The sequence below is a fragment of the Schistocerca nitens genome, chromosome 1 (assembly GCF_023898315.1).
Source record: "Schistocerca nitens isolate TAMUIC-IGC-003100 chromosome 1, iqSchNite1.1, whole genome shotgun sequence".
Taxonomy (NCBI): domain Eukaryota; kingdom Metazoa; phylum Arthropoda; class Insecta; order Orthoptera; family Acrididae; genus Schistocerca; species Schistocerca nitens.
This window is the reverse complement of record NC_064614.1, coordinates 837,646,523-837,669,068: the sequence shown is the minus strand read 5'-3', so window position 1 is coordinate 837,669,068 and position 22,546 is coordinate 837,646,523. Positions and strand designations below refer to the sequence as shown.

General features: G+C 41.1%; 1 protein-coding gene across 1 annotated transcript in view; it reads left to right on the top strand.

The window, feature by feature from the left end:
- Positions 1-22,546, top strand: part of LOC126263157 (eIF-2-alpha kinase GCN2) — a 322,298-nt gene that overhangs the window by 65,888 nt on the left and 233,864 nt on the right. The window contains exons 3-6 of the mRNA XM_049960195.1: positions 477-612; positions 4,171-4,290; positions 17,781-17,977; positions 19,078-19,190. Of these exons, the coding sequence (XP_049816152.1) occupies positions 477-612; positions 4,171-4,290; positions 17,781-17,977; positions 19,078-19,190 (566 nt within the window). The remainder of the gene's footprint in view (positions 1-476; positions 613-4,170; positions 4,291-17,780; positions 17,978-19,077; positions 19,191-22,546) is intronic.

Genomic DNA, 22,546 nt, shown 5'->3' with positions numbered 1-22,546 from the left:
GTGTAAAAATAAACATCTCATTAAGAACTTTTGTTTTGTTGACAGGTCCGTAATAGCTATTAGCATTAATCAAATAACACACAAGGAAAATGCTGTGCCGTTATTATTTTGTTATCCAAGTTCTGCTATTTGCTTGTTATGTCTGGAAATGAAACTTGGGGTCTTGTAAGCTTATGAAGCTCTTAGACTATTTTACTGTACTATGTTGCATTTCTTTGCAGGAGTCACAAGCAAATTGTACATTAGTGTACTGAACAATAAGGAACAGAAAACATTTTCAATACTAGTAATATTATGTAGTGTGTGCCTGTTTGACATCATTGATCAGCCTTTTTCTTCTTAATGCTTCAGGCCACTGTTTCTGAACTTTCAGTTTGCGAAACTGAGCTTTCTTTCCAAGTGTTTAGTTTATCTCTAATGAACATTGTTAGCTAGTATACACTGCTGCAAATGTATCTATTTTTTTATGTTTCCAGTGTTCCTACACTTATTTTGGAAAGAAGTAAGGGCTTATCTGCTGCAGTGCTCCTTCAGTTGAAGACAGAACTGGAAAATTTAGCCCAGAAATTAAAAGGAGAAGTGATGGTGTTCGAGTTGGCACAACATGTCCAGGTTGCATTTAGATACCTTACATATTAATATATGTTGTTTTATAAATCTCCTATTCTCTGTCCTGTGTAACACAAAGCTTTTTTTTCTGTGGCAGTTTGAAATCTCATTTTCAAAGAAGAAATTTTTAACATTAAGAGAACATCTAAGACATATGTTTTTCAAATAATAACATATTGCAGTTGTAATTTGAATGTGTAATGCATTAACCCTCCAGGTGTGAGTGACATGCGTGCTCTTTCTGTATGATTCTGCGTGGCATGCTGTTATCATGTCTGATATAATTGCTAGGCTGTTTGTATGCCAGACGTTGCTGCTTTCCCAACGAATCTTTCTCTGATGCTCTGGTACATTGAGTGTCACGTTTTACATATTCTCAAGTTTCATCCACATATCTTCTCATGTCAGCAAATTTGTAACCTTTAGCACGCGGTAGTCTATGGACATCTGCTTCGAGGTACACCACACTCAGAAAAATTATAAAGAGGTTTCTCCCGTGTTTATAATTTTAAATGCAATTTTTGCATTTCCCACATTATGTACATAAAAGGTCAGTTAAAAAGCGCTTCTAAATTCAGTTCTTGGTTTTTGTGTTATATTCTTTGAATACAATTCTTATAACTATTCTAATTTTGAATAAAATTGGTACGCAATTCTCTACAGAGAAAAATTGAAAAATCGCTCTCGGATTGGGGGTGGGGGGTTAGTAATGTATTTTTGTGTTTTTTCTGTACAGTGTATCTTAAAATTTTGAAGGTTAAGGAATAACTATTTTAGGCATCTTTATACAGTAGTTATAAGGTATGTGCATCTGTTTGATTACATATGTATATACTACAGGAAAAATGCTTGCAGGCTCATAAAATTCAGACATTAAATTCAGTGATGACTTGCAGTTCCTAAGACATTCAGCATAACTGTAGCATTTTCTGATGTTCCTCTTGGATTCTTCCCTGCCACAACACTTGGCTGCATTTAATGCCTGTCATGTGGAAAGTCTAAATTGGAGATGTCTTAAATAATTACAAAGCTCTGCCATAAAAGATCTAGCAACCCATGCACTCATCATCTGCTACGCGCAAATATATATCGTTTGATTTTATCATTTCCCTGTTTACTGTCTTGTTTCATCATTCCTGTTGCACCATCAGAAATCATAAGAGTCTTGCATCAGTCATCTATGAATTTTTTCATCACTCAGCAAAATGTCAAAATTTATTTTATTGTAGACTTTTCTGTCACTCAGTAATGTGTTTCATGCATTTAATGCACAAATAATTTCTACGTTCATCATTAAGAATTGAGTCAACTTAGAAATTACTATGAAACTATGAGCCATGAATTGTTGCATACATATACTGGATTCGAAGAATTTAACCGTGTTAATTTTATTCTTGTCCCTAGTAATTTCACTGTACATCCTATTTTATTACATGATACAGTGTGACAATTATGAACTATATGAAAGGAAAAAGTAAATTAGTTACAGATTACAGTGTGCACACACTTTACTCAATATGTAAACGTCACTACAGATATTAACCGTGTTAATTTTATTCTTGTCCCTAGTAATTTCACTGTACATCCTATTTTATTACATGACACAGTGTGACAATTATGAACTATATGAAAGGAAAAAGTAAATTAGTTACAGATTACAGTGTGCACACACTTTACTCAATATGTAAACGTCACTACAGATATTTGGACTTAGGTTATGACATGTTTGAAATGACTGCCATCATTGGTGATGATGTGGCGAAGACTAATAGTGAAATTCTGCATGACCTGCTGAAGTGTTGGAACATCAATGCTGTCGACGATCTCCTGAATGGCTATTTTCAGCCCAGCAATGGTTTGCGTTTATTGCTGTACACCTTGTGCTTAATATGACCCCACGAAAAGGAGTCGCATGTGTTCAGATCTGGAGAATATGTGGCCAATTGAGGCCCATGGCAGTGGCCTCTGAGTACCCCAGAGCCAGAATGTGGTTCCCATATAAGTGCTCCTCCAGGACATCAAATACCCTCCTGCTTTGGTGGGCTCGAGCTTCATCTTTCAAGAACCACATCTTGTCGAAATAGGTCACTTTGGATAATGGCGATGAAATCATCTTCCAAAACCTTCGTGTACCATTCGGTAGTCACTCTGCCATCAAGGAATATCACACTGAACATTCCATGACTGGACATTGCACAACACACAGCCATCCACTGAGGGTGAAGAGACATCTCGATTATAAAATGCAGGTTCTCAGTCCCCAAATGCGCATATTCTGCTTATTGACGAACCCATCCAAATGGAAGTAGGCTTTGACGCTAAACCAAACCAATTCACATCAAAGTCCTGTTCATCAATTCTGTGGACAATAATGTTGGCAAAACACAACCGCTTTTCCTTGGCCCTGGGGCTTAATGGCTGGTGGGTTTGAAGTTTGTATGGGTGGAGATGCAGGTTTTCACAACTACTTATTGCAGTGTCCCCCAGTTGATTCCCACCTTTGTGGATTTCATCTGACTGATTCCCTGGGGCTGGTTTTAAACATAGCGCATGTCTTCATGATGTTTTTAGGCGTTTTTACCCTCTTTGGATGACTGACATGGCCTACATTGTCATCACAAACACTACCCGTCCTCTCAAACTTGCAAATCAAGTTCTTGATTGTTAACACACTTGGACCGTCTGTCTTCGGTTTGAACATGGTCACAAAATTCCTTTGAGCCACAGTTGGGCTTTTGTCGCTTGTACAGTAGGCCTTCACAAGCACTATACGCTCAGGCATGCTTTACCGTGACATTTTCACGTGCAAATAGCCGACAGCGACAAGGTGTGTGCGCAGGCACATACTAATTCCAATCATGCCCCACACCCAACCATGCAGTTTGAACGTCCTGACGTAAACCGTTCAGAAGTTCTGACTATTTAATTTCATATAGTTCAATAATTGTCACCCTGTAGGCACTCACCACTCATATGAATTCATTAGTACCTGACATGTGCATATTGAAGAAATGTTGTTTACTTGATCTTCAAACTCTTCATTCTTCTTAAAATAAGTGTCCAGCAAAGGAACAAGTTGGCTCTGGAGTTGGATACAATGCACTGGACCATTTGCAAGTCTGACTGAAATTTTGGAGTAGAGTGATGAGTATGTATTGCCACTTTGTCTGGGATTCACATATTTAGAGAAAACTTACTGACTCAGTTTAAACAAAATCAGCTCTGCTGGCTCTTGAGGTTAAACCTGAGGAGTATGTATGTCAATGTTACAACTTACATTACACTTTATTTGACTTGCAACTATTTCACAGTTGAAAGAGGAATCAAGTTAGGAGAATCCCTTTCAGCAGAGGTAATTTCCAGATTATGTAATTGCGGATACCGTCAGTCGTACCTAGCCACCAGCAAGATTGAACCACTTGAAGATGTCAGACAGTTTCTCTGAGTAAATATTGTGTAATTAGCACAACATGGTCCGGCAGCAAACCCATGAAGACTATTTACATTATTATTCTTGTTTGTCTGTTTTTCATTTCTGTTTTAATTTTCTTATCATTGCAGAAATTTTTGCATTTACATAATAAACCAGCCTTTAAATCGTTTTATGAAGAAATGGTAACTCGTCAGCATGAACAGAGAGAAAATCAGCAGCTTGCACTAAAAATGAAAGAAGATCGCCAGGTGAGTGTAACATACATTATCTGCATGGAGTCATAATTGAAAATGGTTTAACTAGGTTATAATATTTTATTATCTGATATAGTTCAATTGCTTTTAGCTTTTACTGGAATGCACATATTTTGTACAATGTTTACTTTGTTTACTACTTAAAGTAGACCAGTATTTACAGAGGGTATACCACAGTTCGACCAGCTGAAACCGAATAAAGATATGGAGATGTGTGTTCTACCACCCATCAAGCTATTTATCTGGTGAAACTCTACATGTGTACAATTTATGTTTGAAATATACATTTACAAGTCTGATGACTACAGAAGCATATGTCAATGAAGAAATAATACTGTAAGAGGCAGCTATGATCAGCAATACACAAGAGTCATAAGTGAAGCTTTTTTTTGCCAAATCTAAACACTTGCTTGGAACAGTATATATTAACAGAAATGGTATGTACATAGTCATATTTTCTGAAAAGATTGCTGTGTTGTCATAGTTTCTTCCGTTATTGGTCATTGAAGTGCAGTTTGATGGTTCAAAGAAGTGATGAAAACAAAATGCATTTGGACCAGCTTCTGACAAAGATCTGGATAACGTGATCACTAGAGACTGGACTATATGCATCATAAAAACCTTAAAAGATCCATGAAAAATGTTTAAAAAATGCATGAAAAGAGTTTAAATGTGCAAGATCAAATAATAATAATAATAAAAAAAAAACATGCTAGTTACTGTGTGCATTATATCTCAAAGTCGAACCTGTGCATATCAGTTGTGAGGAAGAGTGCCAGCCACATGAAAAATCCATACATTTAGAACGCTGATATCATTTTCTGAATACTTGCTGGTAGATGTTAGAAAGGGGCCCTTTTTGGGATTATTTTCAAAAAATATGCAAAAGGGGGACACATACCGTATTTCATGACTTGTTCCTTCTTTGCTATTGTCGTCTGTAACACTCAAATGCGATGCGAGTGAGTTGCAGTGAAACAAATGACATGTACAGGACCAACTTCGGGATATATCGCACGCAGATGGGCGCAACTCTGTAATATTTTATTTAATAAACAACATACAATCATGCATTTTTTTTAACAGCGTTTACTTTTAATTAATACTTTTGGACAAAAGCATCATTTACCGTTTATTTTACATTTTTCCGCTATTGTAAACATAAACAAGAAAGCACTGTTCCAAATGTTCAGTAGTAAGATTGTGTCTTCAATCACTCAAAACATTTTTAGAAGCAGAAAAGGACTGTCCTACATCAACTGAGGTTACTGGGCAGTATTTGAATTTGGATACTATGTTGACACTTATTGTTTCTAATAAAAGTTCACCTGTCCCATTAATAAAACTATCAATTTGGCACAAGGGTTCAAAGCTTAGGGTATTTTTAAAAATGTTTTCAAACTTTTCTTTAAGTTTTCTTGGGAATACCTCCCACAATGAGGAGTTCACTAGAATAATTTTATTCATTAATTGAATAGATTCATTCAACGCCAGGCCACTAAATAGGAAGAGGAAGGCTCTTCTTTTAAAGCACCAACAATTAAATTTGCAATGTAACGGCCACAAGTGTCTAGTTTCGTCAACTGATGGCCAGATAATACTGCCCTTGAGTTTGTTGTGTATTTCTTCCAGAACATTTACGTAAATTGTTGGTATGTAATTTTTACGCAATGTTGATTCACCTGGAATATTTCGATTTAAGCAATATTTGCCAGGAAGCCTTTGAGGATAGATTCGTAAGTTTGTAAAGAGTAATATTGCTTGCAATGAATGCTTCACATAGATCCATGCTAAATCGACATTTTTTGGTTACCTTTGGACACATCCTTGCTACTGCAACTTGCTGTTGTCAGAAGTTGTTCACGGTCCTCTCTTCTGCATTCCTGTGATATGAAGACTTGTCTTGACATGCTGGTCTATTGGAACCTTCTTTTTTTGCGCAAAACTTTTTTCTTGCAAACTCGGCAGTGTAAAACAGTTCCGTCGTATGTAAGTGTTCCAGGATGGTCAGCACCGAGCGAGGTGGCGCAGTGGTTAGCACACTGTACTCGCATTCGGGAGGACGACGGTTCAATCCCGTCTCCAGCCATCCTGATTTAGGTTTTCCGTGATTTCCCTAAATCGTTTCAGGCAAATCCCGGGATGGTTCCTTTGAAAGGGCACGGCCGATTTCCTTCCCAATCCTTCCCTAACCCGAGCTTGCGCTCCGTCTCTAATGACCTCGTTGTCGACGGGACGTTAAACACTAACCACCACCACCACCAGGATGGTCAGCTATCCACGAAACTGTTTCATGTTTTGGATGGCATGGTGCACAACACGTTACACACTACATGTCGTAAACAAGTTCAACTGTGTACAAGCTAAACTGAAACACACTACATGTCGTAAACAAGTTCAACTGTGTACAAGCTAAACTGAAACAATTAACGTGCAGCTAAAAGCTTGCATAGTTTAATTTAATTGTTGCCGACACCTACGGTATAGCAGTGGACACGATTAACCGGGGGTGTGGGTGCAGGAGCATTGACTCTGTCTGGCTGTTCCTGTGCCTTTTCTGTAATGATTTCACTAGGCAGTGGTCACTGTTTTTTTGATACCGTAATGCTTATAATATCTTATATATCTATAATATCTATAAATTTATAATATCTTATAAATGATGTTATGCACGCTTATCCTGTCTGATGGCTTTGTGTGAAGGAAAATAATTTTTGTTGAAATCTATTTCATAACTTACTCTTTTTGAAAGAGATTGCGAATTACAGGCTTGAATTATTGCCAACGTAAATGTGAGCAGAAGCCGTCCCTATTCATAGCTGCTCCAGATAGGAACAGGAATACATTACATGTTATAAATCCTAGCATTGATAATGGCTTATCTTCAAGAGAAAAATTGGTTAAAATACTGATAAGGAATTTCTTTCAGTGAAAAGATCTTTGTAAATAATATACAAAGGCTCAGTTGAAAGTTATGACATTTCTTATCATAACACAATATTCATACCTTCAGATTGAACCACAGAGAGAAAGAACAAGAACAGAATGGGAATTAAAAGTGGCCAACATACCCTTTTATTGTTTTAATTAACCTGTGAGTAGAATTGAAAGATGGCATAGATTTTGAATTTCGCACATACTGTCATCTCTGCTGTGTGGTCGCTGACAATGATAGTGACCTTAATGAATCGAGCTGTAATGATGGACCATTATTACATGCTGCAGTGTGGATGCACCACAAATGTTGCGTTTTCAGGTGTGCATACTGTTCAGTTCCTCTGTGTTGTAATTACTTCATTGAAACTCCACATTTGTACTTGTTGGTTATAATTGAATGTTCACTACTTGAGAGGACCCCCATAGAGAACAAGTGATCGTTAATCACTGAAACTTATGGAGATGTTTGTAAGGAGATGTGGAAGAGAAATAACAAATAAACCATTGAAAGAAACAAATTTTAATTTCCACATGATAGGGTAGCATTTGTTAATTGCATACCATGTGTTTACATTCCAGGCTCTACAATTGTTGTTCAGTGTCATGTGGCAAAAGTTGCTGTCTAACATGAAGTCTGTATGGATACCATTTCACAATTGTTTACATGACTTTTTGAACGGTGGACTCTGGAATATTTGCTTGTCATGACACAGCTCATGCACTCCTTGAAGATTGCACGTTGTGTCCAGCATTCTCAGCCATGACAACAAGAACTTCTTCAACAGTTTGTTGTGCAGTTGACCATCAGCCTTCCCCAGCAGCAATTCTGAAATTGCAGTTAATTCAAACTTCTGAATCATGTTCTTCCACCCCAGTGCAGGTAGAGGATCTCTCTGTATTCCATAATGTGTCATTTTCACAAAGCGCAGTGGCACTGTTGCTGTTGTTTTGATAAAGCAGCTTTAAGAGTAAAGCCCCCTTCTCACCGTTTCCCGATTAGTGTTGACTGTTTGCAACTGTAATTTGCACTGATGCATGTGTTTCAACCCTACATCGCCATGCCAGTTTCGGTGCCAAATGGCAAGTCATGACAGCAAACTACAAACAATGCAAATCCTGCCGCGCGCAGTGTAAACATCGTTCCTATAAAGTTGGTCACCCTAATGATGAATAGTTTTCAGTCAACATTGGCTCAAGTAGCTAATGTTTAATTATTACCACTCTGCAATTTGATGACCAGAATGGGAAGAACATACAACAACATAGGAATTTCTATTTTGTGAAGTATTGGTCTGAAAGTACTTCGTGCGTATTTTAACATATACTATATCAAAATGAAAGAGGAAGCCGTCTGGTAGAATTTTGCACAGAGCACAACTTAATCATAATTAACATTTGGTTCAAGAATCATAAAAGAAGGTTGTATACATGGAAGAATCCTGGAGATACTAGAAGGTATCAGATAGATTATATAATGGTAAGACAGAGATTCAGGAACCAGGTTTTAAATTGTAAGACATTTCCAGGGGCAGATGTGGACTCTGACCACAATCTATTGGTTTTATTAATTGTAGATTAAAACTGAAGAAACTACAAAAAGGTGGGAATTTAAGGAGATGGGATCTGGATAAACTGACCAAACCAGAGGTTGTACAGAGTTTCAGGGAGAGCATAAGGGAACAATTGACAGGAATGGGGGAAAGAAATACAGTAGAAGAAGAATTGGTAGCTCTGAGGGATGGAGTAGTGAAGGCAGCAGAGGATCAAGTAGGTAATAAGACGAGGGCTAGTAGAAATCCTTGGGTAACAGAAGAAATATTGAATTTAATTGATGAAAGGAGAAAATATAAAAATGCAGTAAATGAAGCAGGCAAAAAGGAATACAAACGTCTCAAAAATTGGATCAACAGGAAGTGCAAAATGGCTAAGCAGGAATGGCTAGGGGACAAATGTAAGGATGTAGAGGCTATCTCACTAGGGGCAAGATAGATACTGCCTACAGGAAAATTAAAGAGACCTTTGGAGAAAAGAGAACCACTTGTATGAATATCAAGAGCTCAGATGGAAACCCAGTTCTAAGCACTGAAAGACCTAAGTCGAAACAAGGCCCCTGGAGTATACAACATTCCATTAGAACTACTGACTGCCTTGGGAACAAAACTCTACCATCTGGTGAGCAAGATGTATGAGACAGGCGAAATACCCTCAGACCTCAAGAAGAATATAATAATTCCAATCCCAACGAAAGCAGGTATTGACAGATGTGAAAATTACCGAACTATCAGTTTAATAAGCCATGGCTGCAAAATACTAACATGAATTCTTTACAGACAAATGGAAAAACTGATAGAAGCCGACCTCGGGGAAGAGCAGTTTGGAGCCCATACGAATGTTGGAACACTTGAGGCAATACTGACCCTACAACTTATCTTAGAAAATAGATTAAGAAAAGGCAAACCTATGTTTCTAACATTTGTAGACTTAGAGAAAGCTTTTGACAATGTTGGCTGGAATACTCTCTTTCAAATTCTGATGGTGGCAGGGGTAAAAAACAGGGAGCGAAAGGCTATTTACAATTTGTACAGAAACCAGATGGCAGATATAAGAGTCAAGGGGCATGAAAGGGAGTGAGACAGGGTTGTACCCTATCCCCAATGTTATTCAATCTGTATATTGAGCAAGCAGTAAAGGAAACAAAAGAAAAGTTTGGAGTAGGTATTAAAATCCATGGAGAAGAAATAAAAACTTTGAGGTTTGCCTATAGCATTGTAATTCTGTCAGAGACAGCAAAGGACTGCGAAGAGCAATTGAGCGGAATGGACAGTGTCTGGAAAGGAGGATATAAGATGAACATCAACAAAAGCAAAACGAGGATAATGGAATGTAGTCGAACTAAGTCGGGTGATGCTGAGGGAATTAGATTAGGGAATCAGACACTTAAAGTAGTAAAGGAGTTTCGCTATTTGGGGAGCAAAATAACTGACGATGGTCGAAGTAGAGAGGATATAAAATGTAGACTGGCAATGGCAAGGAAAGCGTTTGTGAAGAAGAGAAATTTGTTAACATCAAGTATAGATTTAAGTGTCAGAAAGTCGTTTCTGGAAGTATTTGTTTGGAGTGTAGCCATTTATGGAAGTGAAACACGGATGATAGATAGTTTGGACAAGAAGAGAATAGAAGCTTTCGAAATGTGGTGCTACAGAAGAATGGTGAAGATTAGGTGGGTAGATCACATATCTAATGAGGAGGTATTGAATAGAATTGGGGAGAAGAGGAGTTTGTGGCACAACTTGACAAGAAGAAGGGATCGGTTGGTAGTACATGTTCTGAGCTGTCAAGGGATCACAAGTTTAGCATGTGAGGGCAGCGTGGAGTTTAAAAATCATAGACGGAGACCAAGAGATGAATACACTAAGCAGATTCAGAAGGATGTAGGTTGCAGTAAGTACTGGGAGATGAAGAAGCTTGCACAGGATAGAGTAGTATGGAGAGCTGCATCAAACCAGTCTCAGGACTGAAGACCACAACAACAACATATCAAGCAGATGTTTACCTTTACCAGATAATCTCTCATTTACTACTATTGTGAATCTGCCAGTCATGACTGTCTGGTACACCATATTTATTGTTTCTTCAGCAACATATACTTCCGCACTGTTTATATTTTCCAGTCTTGAAACATCAATTGTACTTGTGCACAAATGTAAAATTGTACAGCTAAATTACCTTGATAGGTGATAGAACAGACATATCTCTCTATTTTGTTAGATACTGTTTTCCATATACACTCCTGGAAATTGAAATAAGAACACCGTGAATTCATTGTCCCAGGAAGGGGAAACTTTATTGACACATTCCTGGGGTCAGATACATCACATGATCACACTGACAGAACCACAGGCACATAGACACAGGCAACAGAGCATGCACAATGTCGGCACTAGTACAGTGTATATCCACCTTTCACAGCAATGCAGGCTGCTATTCTCCCATGGAGACGATCGTAGAGATACTGGATGTAGTCCTGTGGAACGGCATGCCATGCCATTTCCACCTGGCGCCTCAGTTGGACCAGCGTTCGTGCTGGACGTGCAGACCGCGTGAGACGACGCTTCATCCAGTCCCAAACATGCTCAATGGGGGACAGATCCGGAGATCTTGCTGGTCAGGGTAGTTGACTTACACCTTCTAGAGCACGTTGGGTGGCACGGGATACATGCGGACGTGCATTGTCCTGTTGGAACAGCAAGTTCCCTTGCCGGTCTAGGAATGGTAGAACGATGGGTTCGATGACGGCTTGGATGTACCGTGCACTATTCAGTGTCCCCTCGACGATCACCAGTGGTGTACGGCCAGTGTAGGAGATCGCTCCCCTCACCATGATGCCGGGTGTTGGCCCTGTGTGCCTCGGTCGTATGCAGTCCTGATTGTGGCGCTCACCTGCACGGCGCCAAACACGCATACGACCATCATTGGCACCAAGGCAGAAGCGACTCTCATCGCTGAAGACGACACGTCTCCATTCGTCCCTCCATTCACGCCTGTCGCGACACCACTGGAGGCGGGCTGCACGATGTTGGGGCGTGAGCGGAAGACGGCCTAACGGTGTGCGGGACCGTAGCCCAGCTTCATGGAGACGGTTGCGAATGGTCCTCGCCGATACCCCAGGAGCAACAGTGTCCCTAATTTGCTGGGAAGTGGCGGTGCGGTCCCCTACGGCACTGCGTAGGATCCTACGGTCTTGGCGTGCATCCGTGCGTCGCTGCAGTTCGGTCCCAGGTCGACGGGCACGTGCACCTTCCGCCGACCACTGGCGACAACATCGATGTACTGTGGAGACCTCACGCCCCACGTGTTGAGCAATTCGGCGGTCCGTCTACCCGGCCTCCCGCATGCCCACTATACGCCCTCGCTCATAGTCCGTCAACTGCACATACGGTTCACGTCCACGCTGTCGCGGCATGCTACCAGTGTTAAAGACTGCGATGGAGCTCCGTATGCCACGGCAAACTGGCTGACACTGACGGCGGCGGTGCACAAATGCTGCGCAGCTAGCGCCATTCGACGGCCAACACCGCGGTTCCTGGTGTGTCCGCTGTGCCGTGCGTGTGATCATTGCTTGTACAGCCCTCTCGCAGTGTCCGGAGCAAGTATGGTGGGTCTGACACACCGGTGTCAATGTGTTCTTTTTTCCATTTCCAGGAGTGTATAAAAGGGGGGGGGGGGGGGACACAAGTATAATGCTAACTAAGAAAGTTATGCATTGAACATGGTGAAACTTGTTGAATATGTAAAACACATGTTACACCATAAATACAATGCAAAACACAGTTCCAGCCAAAGCATTTGTTTTCAGAGGCAGTGGACTCAAATGTGGCAGGAACAAATGTCATTTCTCCATAAGACCATCATGAATTACATTTTCCAATGATTACATAACTCTCTTTAAGGCGAATGTTTGGATGGTTTCTCTGATCTAGCCACTGCCAGTTCCTTCCACCCTCTTTTTCCAATGTAGATAATATTGAGTGTCGAATATCTTAATTGTATGTACTACATTAAACTCGTAACCTTTTTTCTTCCCTTTTGACTGAGTGAGGTGGAGCAGTGGTTAGCACACTGGACTCAAATTCGGGAGGATGGCAATTCAAACGTGTGACTGGCCATCCTGCTGTAAGTTTTCTGTGATCTCCCTAAATTGCTTCAGGCAAATGGGATGGATCCTTTTAAAGGACACGGCCAACTTCCTTTCCCATCCTTCTCTGATCTGATGGGACTTGTAACCTCGCTGTTTGGTCCTCCATCTCAGTCAACCTTCCTTTTTGAATTCGAAACAAGTCAGTAACAAACAGTAACACATGCACGTATTTTTTATAGCACACTTCATCTGTCAGTTATGGGGTCTCCATTGGATGTGAATGCCATCATTCCAGGAAAGTAGCCCATAGGTATCGTGCTACCGAGTACATCACTGGCTGCTTCATGTGTTCCCTGAAATAGTACTGTTAGGTATCAAAGAATACTTGACTGCATTAAATTGTTGTAAAGCCCTATTATATTTTATTTTGGGTTAACTTAATTTTAAATTGTGGATACAAACCAAACTGTAGCAACTCCCACGACCATGTCTGGCTGTATGAGGGCTTCCAGTGGCTAGCCCCAGCCAGTTCTCTAGTGGAGCCTCATGGAAGTATTTATTTATAACGTGCTTTGCCACACCCATTGTTTATGGTATCACTTTTAAATTTTATGAACTTTAGTTATTTATTTATTTTGTTTATTAATGTAGTGTCATTATATGTGTACTGTTTCTTACTTTTTATAGCACACGTGGTGATGAATAGTCAGTTGGAAGCAGCACAGTCATTTGACTATTTATGTTGGCATTGACTGAAATTAACTTCACTGATTGATTGATTTCTTTATTAATCCGTGAAACCATTTACACTGTATGGATTTCATCATTCAAAACATTGAAAAATTAACAGCTTAAAATTAATATCTTATACAACTCTTGACAATGAATTTTCTTTCGATCTAATTACATTTGTTCGTAGTACAGTTATTGAAAATGCATTTCCTTTTACTCTAATTACGTTTGTTCTACATCTACACTCTGCAAATCACATTTAAGTGCCCGGCAGAGGGTTCATCGAACCACCTTCACAATTCTCTGTTATTCCAATTTTGTATAGCGCGCAGAAAGAATCTTTCCGTATGAGCTCTGATTTCCCTTATTTTATCGTGGTGATAGTTTCTCCCTATGTAGGTCGGTGTCAACAAAATATTTTCCGCAGCAAAAAACGCCTTAATTTTAATGATGTCCAGCCCAAATCCTGTATCATTTCTGTGACACCCTCTCCCATATTTCACGATAATACAACAGTTTACTACTGTGATATCAGTGGTTCCTGTATCTACATTCTACCTGTGTTCAGCCTGCACCCTTTGTGACTGAAGCCCTTCTTGTGTTTTCCTGAGACTATCTGACCTAAAAACCGCCCAGTCCATGTGCCACACAGCCCCTGCTACCCGTGTAGCCACCTCCTGCGTATAGTGGGCACCTGACCTATTCAGCGGAACCCGAAACCCAACCATCCTTTGGCGCAAGTCGAGGAATCTGCAGCCTACAGGGTCGCAAAACCGTCTGAGCCTCTGATTCAGACCCTTTTTTCAGCTCTTTGCCAGAGGTCCGCAATCAGTCCTGTCGACTATGCTGCAAATGGTCAGCTCTGCTTTCATCTTGCAAGCAAGACAGGCAGCCTTTACCACTTCTGTTAGCCGCTCGAAACCAGAGAGAATCTCTTCTGATCCAAAGTGACACACATCATTGGTACTGACGTGAGCAACCACCTGCAGTTGGCTGCACCCTGTGCTCTTCATGGCATCCGGGAGGACCCTTCCCACATCAGGAATGACTCCACTTGGTATACACACGGAGTGCACATCGGTTTCCTTACCCTTCTTGTCAGTCAAGTCCCTAAGGGGCCCCATAACACGCCTAATGTTGGAGCTCCCAACTACCAATAATCCCACCTTATGTAATTGCCTGGGTCTTGCAGGCTGAGTGGATTCCTCTGAAACAGGACAGGCGACAGCATCTGGCTCAGCGACAGTGTCAGTCACAGACAGAACCTCGAATCTGTTTGTAAGACAAACCAGGGAGGTTTTTCATGCAGCCACCATGTGCTGGACGTCCGTTGGATCCCCACGGCCGGCCCACAACAGTGGTGTCCATCCACTGCAGCCTCAAGCTGTGTAACCGAAGCCATCACAGCCTGAAGCTGAGAGCGAAGTGTCACCAACTTGGCTCACATCCACACACAAGAATCGCCATCCCTGCCCATACTAAAGAACCTGTAAAACTAAACTGTGCAGATAAACGGACTATTGGCACATGCTGCGCAACTCTACTGTAGACCCTGACGAAAATGCAGGCATTGTGTCTAATAATATGCTGGTATTCAAAAACCTAACTACCGAAGCACTCAGGTGAAACTAAATAATTTGACCCTGATTAGGAACTTGTAATATGTCACAAAATCAGTTTACTTTCAGACACAAACGAAAACGCGAGAACTGTGGCTATTAAATATTAAATTTACACGCATTAACTCAAGAAAATAAACTATTAAGGCACACAGATGATATAATAAAATTCGCTCCTGGTTAGGAACTCGTAAATGTCACAAAAGTGGTTACTTCCTGTTGCTGCGTCTGTCTTGGTCGGCTATTACTGCCTGTTCTTAGTCTTCAATAATTATTTATAATATATATGCATATTATATGTATTTTATAATACAGAACTTCTTAAATTAAGTAACCTGGTTTAAATCAGGTACTCCATTACTAAACGATTATTTACAAAATAGTTTTAGTATGGTAATGGAGTACCTGATTTAAACCAGGTTACTTAATTTAAGAAGTTCTGTATTATTATTATTATTATTATTAAGCCACATATACCAATTTGATACATGAAATTCTGCATACTGATGTAAGAATCTGGAGGGCACAGCATGCTGTAGAGATTCCCTAAAGCCCTCAACATGCAATCGATCCTTACACAGAAAGAACTGCAATCCACCACTTAAAAACTGACCCCAACATTTTAATGCTTGCCCTGCCACAGTGACCCCAGTCCAGAAATCCAAAAGAATCTCCAGTACCTCATCAAAACCTTCAACACATTCCGAACCTCTTCCTATCTCTCACCTCATCCCCGCCACTCCTCGCACTTCCCCTTCTACATGCTTCCTACAGTCCATAAACCCAACCACCTTAACATCCCTAATACCCATGGCCTTGTTACTATTGAACACTACTCTTCCCATTGCCCGTCAGAGTCCAAACTTACAAACTCATTCCTGTTCACTATGACCAACTCAATCCTCATCCACGATTACTTCATCTTTGAAGGCACCACCTACAAACAAGTTTGTGGTGTGGCAATGGACACCCACATGGCACTATTCTATACCAGCCTATTCATGAGCCACCTAGAGGAATCCTTCCTAGCCACCCAGAATCCCAAATCCCTCACCTGTCTCAGATTCATTGATGACATCTTTGTAATCTGGATCGAGGGTGAGGACACCCTACCCACATTCCTCCAGAACTTCAACACTTTCTTCCATTTAAACCAACAAGCCACCATACTCAATGTTGACCTCCACATCAGAGATGGATGCATCAGTACCTCTGTTCATATCAAACCTACCAACCACCAGCAATATTGCCACTTCGACAGTTGCCAGCCATTCCATTCCAACAAGTCCTTTCCACACAGCCTAGCCACCCATGGATGTTGCATCTGTATTGATGAACAGTCCCTCTCAGAATATATCAGCAATCTCATTCAGGCTTGCAGAGATTGTAATTACTCTCCCAACCATGCACAAGAAAATAGTCTGGAGTAAGTGAATCATGTTCTCTATCAGTATTTTGACTATCTCTCATCATGCTATGATACCCACTGCTGCCCACCAAACCTACACAATATCCTCTTCCATCCCTACCCAACCTTTGCTCCCAACTCCTTGCCTGATGACTCGTATCACTGTAAAAGACCTAGCTGTAAGACCTGTCCCATACATCCTCCCACCACCATATACTCGCAGTCCGCTCAGAAGCATCACCTATACCATTGAAGGCAGGGATACCTGTGAAACCAGTCATGTGATCTACAAACTAAGCTGCAACCGATGTGCTGCATTCTACATGGACATGATAAACAACAAGCTATCTGTCCGTATGAATAGCAGCTGGCAAACTGTGTCCAAGAAACAGCTGGATCACCCAGTTGCTGAGCTTGCTACCCAACACAATGCTGTTCACTGTAATCACTGCTTCACAGCCCTGCCATCTGAATCCTTCCTATCAACACTGTTTTTTCTAAACTGCGCAGGTGGGAACTCTCGCTACAATATACCCTACATTTCCATAACCCTCCTGGCATTAACCTTCATTAGTCATTGTCCTTCACACACTTGTCTCTTTCTCTGTTCCCACCCTAGCACTACACAGCCTTCTATTCCATCATGGCACTCACATTCGTTTTACTTGTTTAGCAGTTTTCTTCCTGTCAGCGACTCAACATGTCCAATGTACAGTGAGTAGCAGTCTATCCTTTTCATAATACTGTTATTATTCCATCCTGGATTTTCCATTGTTTGCTTCTGTTCCTAAGTATTTTTACATGCTCTTCTCACTTTGGCAGTGAACATGCATTCCAAGAAATTTTGTGCTTTCCACACAGTCATAGTTAAAATTAATGTGCTCTTTAACACTCTTTGCCAACAATATAGCAACAATATAGCAAATTAATGTGCTCTTTAACACTCTTTGCCAACAATATAGCAACAATATAGCAACAATAATAATAGCAAATAATTTGTAATGCTTGCCTTGAACTACTAGTTGAAATCTCTGGTAAATTAAACTTCCATGCATCCCCTGATGAAGAGCAAGAATGTGTAATTCTGTTGGTCATCAGTTGTTCAGTGAGGAAATTGAGCAATGAAATATCTTGACACTCATGTTCACAGAGACAAGAGCTTCAAGGGGAGATAATGCGAAGGCAGGAGGCTCTCCGAGAGGAACTGCGCCGTCATCGACTACAGTCTCGCACTGTCAGTGCTGAAGGCACAAAAGATGTGAAATCTCCACCTGCTGTTCAAGGCACAGCAGTAGAACGAATTAGATCATCTTCATTTGGACGTAATAGCTCTCTGTCTCGTAAGAGGTTTGTGTTGTGCTGAGGATGCTCCTACTATTACTTTATCTTAGCTAGTAGGTCAGTATTTGATCACATTATGTCACATGAACATAAATGTGTATGGCTCTTATATATATAAACATAAATAATAGATGCAGCTTTATCATTTTCAATCAAGATAGTTAACAAGCTACACAGCTTGAGAGTGCTGGTTTACAGCAGGAAGATACCCTCGTGTCATAGGAGCTTGACATGTAGCATTTACCCAGCAATAAAGAAAAGTACTTGAAGATGAATAGTGTAGAGTGTTTTATTGTGTGGTCTGTTCTATTTGATAGATAGAAAGTCTACTCACCAAGCGGCAGCAGAACACACACACAAAAGAAAGTCATAATCAGGCAAGATTTTGGAGCCAGTATCTCCTTCTTCAGGCAGAATGGCTGAAGGGGGAGGAAGAGGGATGAAGGACTGGAGAGGTCTAGGAAAAGAGGTAGATTTTGGGAAAATCACCCAGAAGCATGGGTCAGGAGAGACTTACCGTCTGATAAGTCTCCCTGACCCATGCTTCTGGGTGACTTTCCTGAAATCTGCCCCTTTTTGTAGACCTCTCCAGTTCTTTTCCTTCACCCCTCTTCCTTCCCTTTCAATCCTTCTGCCTGAAGAAGAAGCTACTGGCTCCGAAATCTTGCCTAATTATAACTTTCTGTTGTGTGTGTGTGTGTGTTTTTTTTTCTTCCATCGCTTGGTTAGTAGATATTTTATCTATTCAATTAAATTATTTTGTCAAATATTGATAGCTTTCATTGTTATGTTAATTGTTTTTCCTGTACTTGAAGAACAACCCATGAGGTATATCCAAAAAGTATCCACTTCTTCATGACAATCCCTTGAATACACTTTCTTCAGTTGGGATGTATAATGAATTTGTTTCTTTAAATAACTGTCCTTGTTGTAAAATCATTCTCAGATGTTTAAGTTCAAAAACAGAATTGGTCTCACAAATATTCAATCATTTAGCCAGTATTAACCTGCTATTTATTTTCAGTAAACAAAATTTCAATGTTCTGTAAATGCTTTTAAAAAACGTTTTTGTATTCTAGACATCATGATGTAACTATTTCGTGTAGGTGTAGCAGTACTTCAGAGAGCAGTGATGGCTGCATCTGTGAACATCGGGGTTCAGTACTGATGCAATTCAATAACCGTGGTGAGCGACAAGTACGTCGTGGTCGCTGCCTGGGTAAGTGCATATATAATTTCAGAAGTTCACTTTCTAGTTTTGAACCTTTTTCTTTGCTTAGTATGTTTGTAGCCAAATAAGTTTGCAGTTGATCTTGTGTAATAAAACACACACACGCACACACACACACATTTCCCAAATGATCTCCATTAGGGTCAATACTATTATTTTTTTCCTTTTTATCTATTATAAGCATTGTCTCATGCATTCAGTTACTGCTCCATGGCACTGCCAGCAATAGTAGAAGTTTGATGTAAAGGTGATAAAATAATTGTCGACTCACACTGTGATGGAACTTCATGTTAATTATGAATCTTGACTTAGTTTCTGAGACTTGAGTTCCCTGAACCGTAGCTTTCAAATATTCCATAACTTTTATTGCTAAATTGACAAGGTCCAATCACATTAAATTACTGTCACCAAAGTTCGACGTCAACATGTAGTAACCACCCACAGATAGCAGGTGGCAGCACTAGCAGTGGAAGGTATATAAAGTGGGCCCAGGAAACATGGAAAACTGCAGTCGTTGTCGTAACATAGAAATGCACCAATTTATCTGACATCCAAAAGGTTACCATCATTGGCTTTCATGCCATGGGTGGAATCCTTTTTAAAACAGCTAAATGTGTAAACCATTGTGTGTCACCGTGGTTGAAGTATATTGTGCTTGGAAAAATGGTGCTGTCAAAAACTGTTGCAGAAGCAACTATGGTGAACTACATGCCATAAATGACAGTTGTTAAGTGATGGTTAAGGAGACGGGTACAGGCAGACAGGCATGCAACTGTCCATCCACAGGAACCAAGGAGCTACTGACAGTGTCTCCCCAATGATCTTTCAGTGAACATATCTGCGTATGGGCGCCTGCAGCAAGCACTTAGTTCTAGCTCCTATGCTGACTGCTGTTCATCGGTATCAGAGGCTGAAAGTTGTATTCCTGTACAACAACTGGACATCCACTGAGTGGTGACAGGTGGCCTTTTCAGATGAATTGTGTTTTATGCTCCATCAATGTGAAAATGTGCTAGCAACACTCTGCAACAATCGTGGGAAGGTTCCGGGCTGGAGGAGGAAGTGTTATTCTCTGAGAAATGTTTTTGTGGCATTCAGTGGATGATTTTGTCATTCTAGAAAGTGCAGTTGATTGACACAAGCAAGTATGCAGTGTGCATCTACTCTTCAGGACCCAGTCTACCTTTACACGCTGTTTGTTTTGTCCTCGACACGATGGCATCTACCAGCAGGACAATGCACCATGTCACACAGCTCTTGTGGTTGAAAGAGCACTGGAATGAGTTAACCATACTCCTGCAGGCACTAAAATCTTCTGAATTTAAACGGAATCAGGAATCTGTAGGACCACCTCGGTTAGGCTCTTCACGTCATGGATTCTCAACCGAGAAAACTAGCTGGCCGCAACATTGGAGTCGGCATGGCTCCACATTCTTGTCCTTACCTTTCAGAACTTCATTGACTCCAGTGTTGCACATCTCACTGTGGTCTGTTCTGCAAAAGGTGGTTATTCAGGCTTTTGACAGGTGGTCACATTAATTTGAGTGAATATATATTGTGTAGTTTGCAGAAATTATAGAGTAACACTCCTTTGTTCTTTGCTAATCCTTCCATATTGGAGACATCATCACAATAATGGCCTTTTGTTATCAGGCATTTCTTATGCTCTCTAGTGACAGCAGTTTGTTGTTGTTAACCAATGTTGCCCAAGGTATCCCAAATTGTTTCTCTCCTATGTTTGGTTAAGAGCACAGTCTTCAAGGGGTGCCTTCATTGTCACCCAGAGTTAGTGAGATAATCTTTTGACCACTTACCTATTCAAAATATCCACGGGTGTACTGCCGGTCTACAGTGTCCAACGGGCACAATATTTCGGCGATCATACATGTCGCCATCATCAGGTGAACTGACGGACTGAGCTCCTGTGAACGTGCCGGCACGGAGATCCGTACACTATGGCTGCTCAGGTGGAACTGGGTTCGGTCGCTGCCACCACCCTTCACAGAGGAATGGGGTACTTAAAACTCAAGTACATAGGGCGCGCATTATCTCTGACGCAGAGAGTCTACCCCAGGAATTGGAACATCTGAGAACTGTATTTAAAAAAAATGGGTACTCAGAGTGGCAGATTCAACGTGCTCTCCGCCCAACCACTACAGCACAACCTGTGGATATGGATGAAATCACGAGGGAGGAGGTAGGCACTGCGTTTATCCCATATACAGGCGCACTCTCGGGAAAGATCGCCCGCATTTTGAAGAAACACCGGGTCGGAACGGTGTTTTGTCCTCCGAATGAAACTCGTGCACTGGTGGGGAGCGCCAAAGATGACCTCGGTTTGAGGAAGGCCGGCGTGTACCAGATTCCGTGTCAATGTGGCAAGTCGTATATTGGTCAGACGATGCGTACCGTCGAGGATCGATGCCGTGAACACCAGAGGCACACTCGACTGATGTATCCGAGCAAGTCGGCGGCCGCTGAACATTGTTTGTCGGAAAATCACGCTATGGCGTATGAACGCACGAGGATTCTGGTACAGACGTCGAGATACTGGGACAGCGTTGTTAGAGAGGCCATCGAAATTCGCACCAATGACGACCTCATAAATTGTGACTGTGGCTATAATCTTAGCAAGGCTTGGGAACCAGCGATTGGGTTAATCAAGAGTAAATCGAGCAAATGTATAGTTGTGACGACCACGGCGGACGGAGCCATCACACCAACGTCATCTCAGACGCCGTCGCAATCTGTTCCACCGCGCGACCGTGGCGCGGGGCGCGGACGGCGGAGTGAGCGAGCCGCGGGCGGAGGGTATTTAAATCCGCCGCTGCCGCGACCGAACCCAGCTCCACCTGAGCAGCCATAGTGTACGGATCTCCGTGCCGGCACGTTCACAGGAGCTCAGTCCGTCAGTTCACCTGATGATGGCGACATGTATGATCGCCGAAATATTGTGCCCGTTGGACACTGTAGACCGGCAGTACACCCGTGGATATTTTGATTATCAAATACGCCGGGAGAAACTCAAGAATCACACTTACCTATTGTTGTAAAAAATCTAATAGGTCATAAAATTAACCTCAAACACAATCTGAAAGCATTTGCTCGTATTTTTCATTGAGAAAGTTTACTACAATTGTGAACAATGAACATCTTCCATGTCATAGTGAGAAAATCACAATTATGATCTAGAGCACATGCAAACAACTAAATAACTACCCTTAAGACTAACAATTTGTACAAAACCTCACAGAAGGTGAAATTTTGCACTTCGACATAAAATGAGTCTATAAATACATCCAGTTTGTGATTTAGGACCATCACAGCCTGCATTGTTACTTTTT